Below are 13,484 nucleotides of genomic sequence, written 5' to 3'. Positions count from 1 at the left end.
TGAGAGAGTGTGACTTGCCCAAGGTCACCCAGTGGGTTTCTATGGACAAGCTTGGATTCAAACCCAAGTCAGATTCCTAGTCCAACACACAGACTACTACACCATGATGGCCCTCAGCCTACTACCACTTACAAGGCAGCAATATATGTTTAATAGAGATTCCAAGAACTTGCTAAGCAGCCACTAGTAAGGCACTGTCTCTTCAAGTGTGGGGAAGAATAATGATGGCCTACTCTACAGGACAGAGCCAGCATGCTGTGGTGGTTTGAGAACTGAAGACACATAACACAACAACTCTACAGGGATGTTTAAAGTATTACTAAGATAATATTTGGGAAACACTTTGAATGCATTTATATGTAAATAAAATATTCAGCTGTCTGATGGCTGCAGTTAAAACTATGGGGGATGGAGAGAACTTCCTGGTTTGTTGACCTTGGGCAAGTCACAATCTCTCAGCCTCAGGGGAAGGCAATGTCAAATTTCCTCTGAACCAATTTTGGCAAGAAAATCCCATGATAGGTTTGCCTTAGGGTCGCCATAAGTCAGAAGTGACTTGAAGGCACACAACAATAACTACTTATTGTCACTCCTTGCATGCATCTCTGGGAAGGGATGGAGCCTGTAGAAAGACTGGGAAAAATCTGGCACAAAAGATCTCTGGATCTAAGCCATATCACCCTATATGACCCTGCCTGAGCTGTAAGATCTGCAGAAGAAGGCTTTATTTCAATATGACAGATAGGATATGTCAGAGAGCCTTCTCAGTGGGTGCTTCCAAGTTGTGGAACTCCTTTTCCTGGCAGGTTCCAGTTCACTCCCTCCCTGTTGCCTTTCTACTGGCACATAAAGACCTTTTATTTAAGGAGGTATTCAGTTGTGGAGTTTGTTATGTTTAGTATGCTTCAGGGTATGTGTAGTGTTTCTATTTTATTTTTAATGCTGTTTTTAACTTGTATTTTTAAAAAATTGTTCAGTTTAATTGTGTTTTAACTGCTGTAGTAAGATTGTACATTGTTGTATGTCACTTTGAACCTCATGCTGGGAGAAAGGCAGATAGAAAATAAATAAATAAATAAATAAATAAATACTGATGCATTTAATGCTGCTTAGAGATCCAGGGGGGCTAACACAGACACACTCCCACCATTCCAGCATAGCCATTCACCAAAGCAACTAACGCTTAAAAGCAAGAATGCACCCAGACTGAAAAGGATCAAGATCATCAGCTTGGTTTATGTATATTGGGAATTTTCCACTTCAGTTTTAGATTAACTGCAATTCAGCATTGCATCAGAAGAATCCTGAACTGTGGATATCCTTAACTATGGGAAGAACCAAACCACACAGTGGCTTGAAGCTGGATTATTTCAGCAAGGCACAATTAAGATTACTCATATTTGTCTGTGTTGCTTCTACATTTCTACTTGCAAGGAAAAGCATGTATGGAAGAGCACAAACTAGAGCCTTGCACCCTTGTGATATTCTAAATCAAGAAAAGTATTATACTGAACCTTTAAATGTGAAGAAACTCCTAAGGACTGCAGAGCTTCACCTTGCTTCTGGAGTATATGTTGAAAGCCTTCACAGATGTACCATTCCCAGCCCTTATCTAAAAAAATAAATACATAGAAAATGGACTACTACGGTTTATACAGTAGTTTACATTTGTCCCAGCCAAAATCAGAAGTTTTAAAATGCATTTCTAATCATAGGAAGCAAGATACACTAAACAAAGTGTGACTTACTTCCAAGTAAATATGCACTGTAAATAATTTAGTGTCTACCTCAACAACAAAAAATAACAGTCTTATCCAAAGAATTTTCTTTTGCATAAACAGCCCTATCCAGTAGTTCTGGTACACTCCAGGAAAAGTATTTCAATGCAATGACAGAATATGGTTTGCCAGATAATAGACTACCAATGGTTACTAAACCAGTTCCTTGCAACCAGTTACATAAACCAAACACCTTCACTAGAAACTCCTTATCAACTGGAATTCCCACTCTTTATGGTGGTAAAACAACCTGAAACAGTGAGTGATGATTAAAATGAACATAGCTCCATTAAATAATGCAGGCAGGGAGAGAGCCATGCTTACTACTTGGGAAGAAAAAATGGGTATAAACATAACACAAAGAAGAATAAATTGCTTAAGTATTGAGAGCACAGATTACCATCATGTAGTGAGCTGCATTTCTACCATTAAATAGATGGATTTTAGAGTCCTTGTTAGCATCGTGGCCAAACATTAACAGTTGTCCAACACTACAGAAAGGGGGATGATTTTTCTTCTTATTAGCCTGCTTGTACAGTTCTCATAGATATGAGTAGTTATGATAGTCCGCACTTACACACTTTGATTTGCTTCATTTGCTTCTGCACTATATAATCTATGGGAATTCACCTTCCATTGGCCTTGCCCTGAGGGAGAGGCACACCAGTTCAAGGACCCCATTTAGTCAGCAATGGCAAATTTAATCACTATCTGGGAATAGTCCAGGTAGAATAGTTGTTTAGAGACCCAGTTCTACCACTGGATGTGAGAGGATGCTGGACCCCATTAGAAAAAGGGCTGGAAGTGGTGGAGGTGGGAGTAATTGACCAAGATGGCAAATGTTTTTTAGGGCAGCTCAGCACAGCCCTGGTGACTTTCATCATTTAGGTAAAGGTAAAGGCTTTCCCTTGTCATGAATGTTTAGTCATAGCCAACTGTTGGGGGCGATGCTCATCTCCATTACTAAGCCGAAGAGCCAGCGTTGTCTGAAGATGACTCATATGGCCAGCATGACTGAACACTGTTACCTTCCCACTGAAGTGGTACCTATTTATCTACTTGCATTTGCACGCTTTCGAAGTGCTAGGTTCGGCTTGGGTCCAGGCTGTTTGAAGTACCGTATCTCCCTGTACGAGCCCCCCAGAGTACTGAGATCATCTGGAGAGGTCTTTTTCTCTGTCCCACCACCCTCTCAAGTGTGTTTGGTGGGAACAAGAGAGAGGGACTTCTCTGTGGCTGCTCCCAAGCTTTGGAATTTCCTCCCTAGAGAGGAAAGGATTGCGCTATCCTTACTATCCTTCCGATGCCAGGTAAAGACGTTCCTGTGCAGTCAGGCCTATTAAGCAGAGAAGGACTGGGTTTTTAATGCTACCCAAATTTTTAATGGTTTGTGTTTTAATATATTATATTTTAATTTATAACTGTTTTAATTCTTAAAATTGTTTCATTGTTTTTGTAAATGTTATATTTACGTATTTTAATATTTTGTATTGTTTTTAAATTGTATTGTTTTATACTTGTTCGCCGCCTTGAGCCCCTATATTGGGAGAAAGGCGGATATAAGAAAACAAAATAATAATAATAATAATAATAATAATAATAATTTGGCAGAAGAAAGGCAGGAGCTCACCCCATCTGGTGGCACTTGGTCCTTGAACTGCCAACTTTCAACCTTATGACTGTCAGAATTGGCATCTTAATCACTAAGCCGTTTATAGACCATAAAATGAAGAAATTTGAATGGTTAGGAGGCATCCTATGCAAGGCATCAAGCACCTCATGGATCAACCCATTTTGAGCTTCTGCATCCCTGTAAAATTGGCATATTTCCATCTTGCTTGTTTTAAATTGTTTTAATCATTGATCGTTTTGATCGTTATTGAGTTTTATTGTTATGTTATGCTGGAGGGGTGTAATGGGGATGGTGTTATATTATTGTTTTGTATTACGTAATTTCGTTTTATATTGTAATCCTGCCTTGATCCGTAGGGAGAGGCGGGAAATATAAATTAATAATAATAATAATAATAATAATAATAATAATAATTAGAGGCAAAATCCTTCTGGAAGACAGTCACTTGATGGAGGAGACAGTTATGGTTCCAGGCCTCGGCAAAACCATTAATGGAGAGAAGCAAACAATTAACAGATACACCATTTTCTGATCTTCTGAGGCGACTATGTGAAAACCATGCCTGGGATCAAGTCTACTTCCTCAGATGCATTTGGATCTGAGAAATGCATCTGAAGAAGTAGACTTAAGTCTAGGAAAGCTCGTGCTGACAACTTCTTTCTTTCACTTACTCCATCCAAAGGTGCTACGCTCTCTACATACTTATCTGCTTATTCTGAAGGCTGAGATCTTCCATCTTGGCAGCTTCCTTGCTCTCTCTGCTTTGGGCTGCCATGTTTGCCTTCCTCTCCCCTCCCCTTCTTTTCCTGGTTTCACCAACTGTGCTTCTCTCCGTCCTTTCTAACCCACTCTAACACTATTTTCCTTCTCAAAGGACCCCTAGTCCCTCTTCCCCCTGCTTTAAAGATCTCCCTCTTTCTTGCCTTTCTCCTTCACTTGGCTGCTGGGGTCGGCCATCTTGGCAGCCCCCTTGTTTCCTCTGCCTCTCTTGGCCATATGTGCTTCCTTGCTTCTCTCTATCTCAATGCCCCCGCCATTTTTCCACACTGTGCTCCCTCAGACTCATGCTATCCCTTCCCTCGCGCTCCACCCTGCTTTTAATGCAATGTTGTTTTTGCAACTTGCTTTTAACTTATTTTTCAGTGCATGTGCTAAATAGTTTTTAAGGTTGCTCATAGTCTAATGCCAATTCGAATGTTGTTGTTGTTATTATTATTATTATTATTATTATTATTATGTGTATTTGTATAGCACCATCCATGTATATGGTGCTTTACAAGTAGTGCAGAATAAAACATTTATATACAGTCGGCCCTTCTTATAACACGGATTTTTTATACACGGATTCAAGCAAATGTTCAAAAAAAAGTATAAATTTCAAATATCAAACCTTGATTTTCCATTTTTTATAAGGGACACCATTTTGCTATGTCATTACCTTTAATGGGACTTGAGCATCCACAGACTTTGTTATCCATGGGGGATCTTGGAACTAAACCCCAGCAGATAACAAAGGTCCACTGTACTATATTTGTGAGCTGCCTTGTGTCTCTTCTAGGCATAGAAAATAAATAAATAAATAAATAAATAAATAAATAAATAAATAAATAAATAATATTCAATAATATATATATTTAAAAACCCTAAAATACAATATTAAATTACAATGAAAGAAACTACTCACATAGAGAGACATAATGCAAAATAAAACAGGCAGTACAGATAATGAAATATTGTTGTTGTTGTTAGTTGCCCTCAAGTTGTTTCCAACTCAAGGTGAGCCCATGGATGAGACATCGCAAAGAATCCCTATCCTCCACTGCCTTGCCCAGATCCTGCAAGCCCTTGCCCATAATAATCACACACACATACACACACCCAATTTAGTCTATCCATCTGGTTTGTGGTCCTCCTCTTATTCTTCTACCCTGTACCTTTCCTAGCATTCTTGTTTTTTCTAGTGATCCGTGCCTTCTCATGATGTGGCCAAAGGACAATAGTCTCAACTTGGTCATTTTAGCTTCCAAAGAGAGCCCTGGTCTGATCTATTCAAGAACCCATAATAAGTTGAGGGCTGGTTTGGGGGCCAAAATTATGGATTTGACCTATGGATAAGTCGAGGGTAAAACGTAGAGGCATGTAATGAAGGATGTAAAGGACAAAGGAAAGGAAAATGATGCCATAGTTCTTACACATTTCTGTCAGGCCTAACCGTTTGTGCTTACACTAAAGGCTGGACGGATGAGAGAGTAAAGTGTAGTCTATGCTTCCAGGACAGATTGCACTCTTGCTTTTCACCAGGAAATACAGTTTCTGTGAGGGATCCATTCCAGACCCCCTCATGGATAGCAAAAAATGCTTTTAAGTCCCATTCTTTTCAATGGACGCACGTGCATGCTTGTGCCACCGTGTGTGTGTATGCCCATTGAAAAAGCTGAAGCTCAAACTGCGGATGGGAAGGCTGCAGTTGGTGTGGGCGCACTGTAGTTCCTTTTTAAATAAGACTTAAAATACAGTACACCTGTCCCTCCATATTCACTAGGGTTAGGGGCACAAGACCCCCGTGAATATGGAAAAACTGCAAATAACAAAAACACCATGTTTTTTATCTGAGAGGACACCTCTCTAGGAATATCTAGGTCCTCCAGTGCAACTGTGGTTAATGTCCAACAGACACTGATCATAGAACTGCACTGGAGGAGCTACAAATGCCTAGTAGAGTATTCTCTCTAGGAATCTCTAGGTCTTTCAGTGCAACCTTTAGTTAAAGTTGACCATAGAGTTTCACTGGAGGACCTAGATATTCCTAGAGAGAACATATTAATCAAATCCGTGAATAATCAAATCCACAAATATGGAGGGATGAGTATACTTACATTGACCCATGGGTAAGTTGAGAAGGCTGTATGTCTAATAATCTGGGTAGGTAAAAAAAGGTAAAGGTATTCCCTGTTGACAAAGTTGTCAAGTAGTGTCCAACCGTAGATGCAGTGCTCATCTCTCTAAGCCAAAGATCCAGTGTTGTCCGAGACTACTCTGTGATCATGATTGCACAGAACGTGGTTTACCTTCCCACTGAAGTGATACCTATTTATCTACTTGCTTTTGCATGCTTTCGAACTGCTAGGTTAGCAGAAGCTAAGACTAGCAATGGGAGCTCATCCCATCATGCGGCACCCAGGCCTCGAACTGCCAACCTGCTGATCTTGCAGAGTCAGCATCTTAGCCATTTGAGCCACCACATCCCTTAATAATCTGGGTAAATTGGGCCAAATGGAAAGCATAAAAGTAGAGTTTGATATCTGGGATCGCCAATTCCCCAAGATTAGAGTGGATATGTCTGATTGATTTTGGAAATCTAGACAGCTTATTCTCAAAAATGAAATTGTTAATAAGTATCTGCTACAATTTAAATTGAGACGGAGAGAAGGTAAAGAGATCGATTGAAGGAGAAAGAAACGAGGTACTAAGAACAATTTAATTAATGCAACCCACCCTAAAATGAACAATTTAAGAGAGTGCTATGATTGCAATTTGTTCTTCATCCACTTGGTGAGGGGATTATAATTATGAGAAATTAGCTGTGAGTTATCTTTAGTAATTAATATTCCGAAACTCTGAAATCCTGAGGGACATAACTGCATCACAGACAGCCAATGCTCCTGTTGTAGATGAGGTGCATTTAGTCACATAAGACAGGATTTTTTAAAGTAAATTTTAAGGCCCGAATAAGTGTCAAACAGTTCTAACGATATGTTTTATTACTGGGGAAGAGCTCTCAGGATTGCTTTTTAAAAATCTAAATATCTTCAGATAAAGCAATTTTATGGTTGCAAGCATGAAGTTGGGTACCCATGAATTCAGGGTTAAGAGGTGACAGTGGGAACCTTGTTTGATGCCATGGTGCAATTTGATATGGGGAGAGTCTCTATGCCATTGATCAAGATCATAGCAATTGAGTCCTGACAGAGTTGTGTCAGGGCTGGGATAATATTTGAACCAAAGTCCATTTCATGACGAATTTCAAAAAAATACCACCACTCCACCCTGTCAAAAGCTTTGAACACATCTAAAGATAAAAGTCCCATTGGTGTTTTTGACAGTATAGAGTGGTGGATGATATGGAGAACTCAGTGAATTGGGTCTGCTAAGGAGCATGTTGGCATGAAGCCACCCTGGTCTAGGTTTATGTAGTCCATGATGAATGCATTGATCCTATTGGCTACAACTGATGTGAATATTTTGGTGTGTTAGTTTATTAAGGCAATTGGTCTGAAAGATTTAACCTCCGGCTTGTCTTCTGTTGTTTTGGGAATGGATATAATCCTAGATCTATGTCAGATGTCCAGAAAGGAGTCAAAACAGCAACTCTGAGTTTTAACCTAGTTACAATATTGTTGGAAGAGTAAATGAACTGCAAAGCACTTTGCACACTAGAAAGTGTTCAAGCTGAAATATTATCAAGCATTGAAATATTCCTGTTCTGTTCTACTTGTGAAGTAAGGATGGGAAAGAGACAGATCAGATCTCTCATGTTCAGTGGAAGAGCAACAGTTTATCTCTTTTATCTGAATATATTTTATCAAAGTTATTCATTTATAAACATTTAAACTATTATTTCTAATTATCTTCATACAAGGCAAACAGCCCCCTCATTTCTTTAGTAGCATTCAAATTCTTGAGGATATTCTCCTCAACTATGGAAAGTCACCCAGAACTGAACAGTCAATAATAACTATCAGAAAATACCATAAAGACAGAATCCTTTAAAAAGTGTTTTCATTTCAAGAACTGCTGCAATCTTCCTGCATTCTGTTTTAAGCCTCTCTCTGAATCCATTAGGACTAGAAACGTTTTTTAAAAACAAGAAATGAAGAGCTCAAAAATTCAACATTACTGTGTTCCATAGAATGCAGATCTTGTCCATGATGAATAGCCAGCGCTAAAGAGCAAAGCACACTGTAAATTGTGAATTTACAGGGCTGTTCTCTCAAGACATATATGAAGCGACAGACAATGTCTTCCATTATTTACTTATTTATTTTACAATACATTGAGGAAAAATACTTACCAAACTTCTTCTTCTTTTTTAACCCTCTACAAATAGACTGTGCCCTGGCATTTGTAACAACATCACCAGTTATAACTTCTTGAGTCCTCTAAAAGACAATTTTGAAAACAAACAAGGTTAACAAACACAAAAATGCTAAGAACTCTCTAGTCTCTTTACAGTGGGATGGGCTGCTTTGTTTGATCTAGGAGCCAATTCCATTCCTGAGCATTCACTGGGAACTGCATTCCCTTCACCTCAAAATCCAGCCACATGGCACCAATAAATAAACCTTCGTGTTTCTTTAAAAAGTGGCACATGAGGACATAACTTGAGATCTTGTAATGTCAAAAAAGATAAAGGTTTCTCCTTGACAAGGTTGTCGTTTCCGACTGTAGGGGATGGTGGTCATCTCTATTACTATGCCAAGGGAGCTGGCAATGTCAGAGATGACTTCTGTGGCCATGTGGCCAAATAAATAGTGGTACCTATTTATCTACTTGCACTTTTACATGCTTTCAAACTGCTAGGTTGGCAGAAGCTGGGACTAGTGATGGGAGCTCACTCCATCAAGCGGCACTTGGGTTTCAAACTGCTGCTTTGCCAACATTGCAGTCGTCAGAGTTGGCATCTTAACCTTAGGTGGGGTAAAAATAGGTTAATATAATTGCCATCATCATCATCATCTGAAAGAAAACTGTGCTTCTGAGAGGTTTAAAGGAGTGGAATTCTCCTTTAAACATGAAAATACAGAGCAGGTTTTTTTTTTTTAATCCAATGTGAATGTGACAGATATACATCTGCATTCTGGGCCACTAATTACTCCTTTGCAAATAGACAGAGGCAGATCCTGAAGAAAGGTCCCACACAATGCATATGATTAAATTTTTAATTAAAGATTTACAATTTAAGAGTGGGAAAAGGCATGACTGTAAAGATCATTACTTACTTCTATGACAGTGTGGCAAGATCTGCAGTAATATCTGCCTTCTTCTGTAACACCCCAGCTGACAGCAAGACATTGCGCACAAGGTTCATTGTAGTCTCTCTAAAATAAAAAAACAAAAACCAATTTAATGTGACTACTACAGTCTGTTCTTTCCAAGAGGTACTATCAGTTGTTATTCCAGAAAAATAACTTATTCAGCACAAATGAATCGCTGCATTCTACATCTCCTTTAAATATCATATAAAAATCACTGTGCGTTTACTTAAAAGTGTTTACTTATGTTCAGTAGGACTTCCAAGTATGTGTGCCTAGAATAACACCCAAATACCATGCTACCAGAAAGCACATTCTATTAAACATGTGGGGCTTATGTCTGTGTAAACATCACACATGAGATCATGGTATAAAGCACCTATTTTAATTAGATTCAGCACCTTAACAGGACTTCTCCATCTAAATATTTTTGTCTCTAAACACTGTAAGATATTTACACTTTAAGTGTTGCATATGATGAACTGAAAAACCAAAGAAAACCAAATTTTCTCCTTATACAATAGACTAGGGTTGGCAGATCTTCAAAATATCAATAAGGGATAGTCAAAATTTATATATGGGGCTGACAATTTTTTGTCTTTATAAAAATCCATACTTGCTTTCTTTTTTGGGACACGTTTTATTTATTTATTTTATCTGTATTGGCAATGAGTTCACTTGTTCCTGTAACTTGGCTTCATCTTTTCTCATCTACACCCTCAAAAATTGGATTTATGGAAACCCACTGAATTTATATAAATGGATACACACTGCACCCTCAAATGAGTTTGATCCCCTATAATGAGGGACACCTGCCAGCCCTATAAGAGACATGCTTTTCAGACCTCAAATAAGGGGCATCCCTTATCATAAAGGAAGCGTAAATACAACACGCAACCCTCTCAAACTACCCCACCTAAGAGCTCCTGAACTTTTTGTGCACCCACTGGGTGACCCTGGGCAAGTCACATTTTCTCAGCCTCAGAGGACAGCAATGGTAAACCTCCTCTGAACAAATCGTCCCAAGAAAACCCCATGATAGGTTTGCCTAAGGGTTTCCTTAGTCAGAAACTACTTGAAGGCACACTACAACACAGCAAGAATAACACCCAACAGTAAAGCTCCTTCCACCATCGGCGAGAAAAAAGAGGGTTTAACCTGTTGAAATGCTGCTTTTGATACTGCTGTTTAGTCAGAGGCTTGCAAAGAAAGATGGGAATCTTACATCAAATCACTTCCTTAGTTAAGTTTAAGTCCAAACTAAAGATGACTTTGTTTATGGAAGCTTTTCAGCTTACAGCTTGATTTTGACCATTAGATAAGTATGTATTAATGTGTATTTTTTTTGTTTTAGAGTTACTTTAAGGTTAAGTCGTTTTATCATTTTATAGCTTTCTGATTTTAGATTGTATGCCGTAGGCAAGTTTTTATATACAGTTGTCCCTCCTTATCCACAGATTCGAGCATCCACGGCTTGAAAATCTTCCAAAAAAGCACAAATTCCAAATAGCAAACCTTGATTTTTCCATTTTATATAAGGGACACCATATTGTTGTGCCGTTATATTTAATGGGACTTGAGCACCCACAGATTTTGCTATCCATGGGGGATCCTGGAAGAACCAAACCCCAGCGGATAACAAGCGCCCACTGTATATCTTGTTTGATGGCTATGTAAAGCACTGTGTAAAAATTACGGCAGTATATAAATAAACTTTAATAAATCAGAAATGACTTGAAAGTACACAACAACAATGCAGAAAACACCAATGGAGCAAACAGCATGCTAGTGATTAAAATGGTGCACAGGGGGTTGTTTATCATCATCATCATCATCATCATCATTAAAATTTATTTATATAGGGCCGTAAGTTTTACACGGTGCTTTACACAGTCATCAAACAAGATACAGATAAAAACCTGCCTACAGCATAAAATCTAAAACCAATCTGTTAGGGGTTTTTCTGAGGCTGAGAGTGTGTACATACAAATGAAATAAATAAATACTAAATAGAAGTTAAAAACAGATATAATAGTGTAGTTTTGACACCACTTTTAAGTGCTCCTGCACATCCTATGGATTCCTGGGATTTGTAGTTTCACAAGGTCTTTAATTCCTTGTCTGCCAAAGAATGCTGGCGCCTCAGCAAACTACAAATCCCAGGATTCTGCAGGTTGGAGTCACGGCGGTTAAAGTGGTATCAAAGTACAGTCCAAACCACACTGCAGAAATAATCCAGTTTATTGTGGGACCAGAGCTCTCTGACAGAGATGGCTAAATGTAGTCTCATAAAACTACAGTTCCCAGGATTCCCTAGCATTGAGCCAGGGCTGTTAAACCAGTCTCAAACTGAATTGTTTCTGCAGTGTGTTTTGGACCCAAGATAAAACTTACAGGCAACAATGATGCAGGGTTTTAGAGAAAATTATTACATTTTTTATCTTCATCATCATCATCATCATCAATTGTTGTTGTTATTGTTATTATTAATTTATTATTTATTGTTGTTAATGCATTATTTATCGCTGTTATCAATTTATTATTGTTGTTGTTAACTTATGTTAATATTTATTATTATTATTTTGTTGTTATTAACTTATTAATTTATTGTTATTTATTTTTGTTATTAATATGTTGTTATTTATAGTTGTTGTTAATTTATTATTATTTATTTTGTTGTTATTGATTTATTATTGTTAATTTGTATTGTTGTTATTATTGCTGTGCTACATTATTTCTACAGTGTGACTCTGGTTTGATCCTCCCAGAGTTTTGGACTTCAACACCCATGATTCCTAGACATTGGCAACAGTGGTGGGGATTTCTGGGAGTTGAAGTCCAACATCACTAGTAGAGCCAAAGTCTGGCCATCTCTAGTTGGCAGCCGTGTAGCCCTGTAGTAGCCCAACAGAGATTTTGGACTTCATCTCCCAGAAGCCTCAGCCACGTTGGCCAATAGTCTAAGACTCTGGGAGCTGAAGTCCAAAATCCCTTAATAACGAGCACAGTTTGGGGACCACAGCTTTGTAGCCCAACGTTCCAAGGCTGGCTCGTGCTCCTCGCGCACAGCCTCCCCCCTCGCGGGCCCTTCCTCACCGCTGCCTCCTCTTCCATGACGACCGGGCGCCCTTCCAGAGGCCTGTCAATCACCGACAGCAGCAGCACGCGCCGCTGCAGCCCCACTCCTCGGGCGGTGCGCTCCCAGAAACAACCGGCCGGGAAACAAGACCCTTAGCACTTTGGTTCCGCCGCCATTATGGCCGCGTGACTTTTGTTCCCCCACTTGAAAGGGAAATGGAAGCCTTAAAGGGCCAGTGTTGCTGACCCTTCTGCCCAGGGGGGATTCCAAAATGCCCTCCATTTTGAGCATCCACACTGCAGAAATAATCCAATTTGACACCACTTTAGGGCCAACACTGTAGAAACAATGTAGTACAGCAATAATATTAATATTAATAATAATAATATGATAATGATTCCCCCAATTTTAGCTAAATTTTTATGGAAATTTCTGAATGCACCTTTTATCTATAACTTTCAAGGTTATTGTCTTTATTTATTGTTGTTTTGATGTACTGTTTGTTATGTTTTCTTTTGGACTCTATTAATAAATTTAAATAAAATAAAATAATTTAATGATAACTATAAATTAATAACAATAAATCATAATAAATTAATAATAACAAATAACTTAATAACAACAATAATAAACAATAAATAACAACAATAAATACATTAACAAATAATAATAATACATTAATAACAACAATAATAATTGTAATAGTTTCATCTAAAACCCTGCACCATTGTTGCCTGTAAGTTTTATCATGGGTCCAAACAGACTGCAGAAATAATCCAGTTTGAGACCGTTTTAACCGCCCTGGCTCACTGCTAGGGAATTCTGGGAATTGTAATTTGTTGTGGCACCAGAGCTCTCTGACAGAGAAGGCTAAATGTGGACTCACAAAACTACAGCTTCTCCAGAACTCCCTAGCATTGTGGCATGGCAGTTAAAGTGGTGTGAAACTGGATTATCTCTGC

The 13,484-nt window shown here is 38.6% G+C and overlaps 1 protein-coding gene across 1 annotated transcript in view; it reads right to left on the bottom strand.

Annotated features, from left to right (window-relative positions):
* Positions 1–12,647, bottom strand: part of LOC149282353 (TATA box-binding protein-associated factor RNA polymerase I subunit B-like) — a 51,886-nt gene extending 39,239 nt beyond the window's left edge. The window contains 4 exon segments of the mRNA XM_089498309.1: positions 1,515–1,612; positions 8,483–8,570; positions 9,411–9,509; positions 12,540–12,647. Of these exon segments, the coding sequence (XP_089354435.1) occupies positions 1,515–1,612; positions 8,483–8,570; positions 9,411–9,509; positions 12,540–12,557 (303 nt within the window). The 5' untranslated portion in view covers positions 12,558–12,647.
* Between the last annotated feature and the right edge of the window lie 837 nt (positions 12,648–13,484).

Source organism: Sceloporus occidentalis, unplaced genomic scaffold, assembly GCF_023333645.1.
Source record: "Sceloporus occidentalis isolate IW3139 unplaced genomic scaffold, rSceOcc1.0.p SCAF_118, whole genome shotgun sequence".
Taxonomy (NCBI): Eukaryota; Metazoa; Chordata; class Lepidosauria; order Squamata; family Phrynosomatidae; genus Sceloporus; species Sceloporus occidentalis.
Note: the sequence above shows the minus strand (reverse complement) of the source record. Positions and strands in the feature narration are given on the sequence as shown.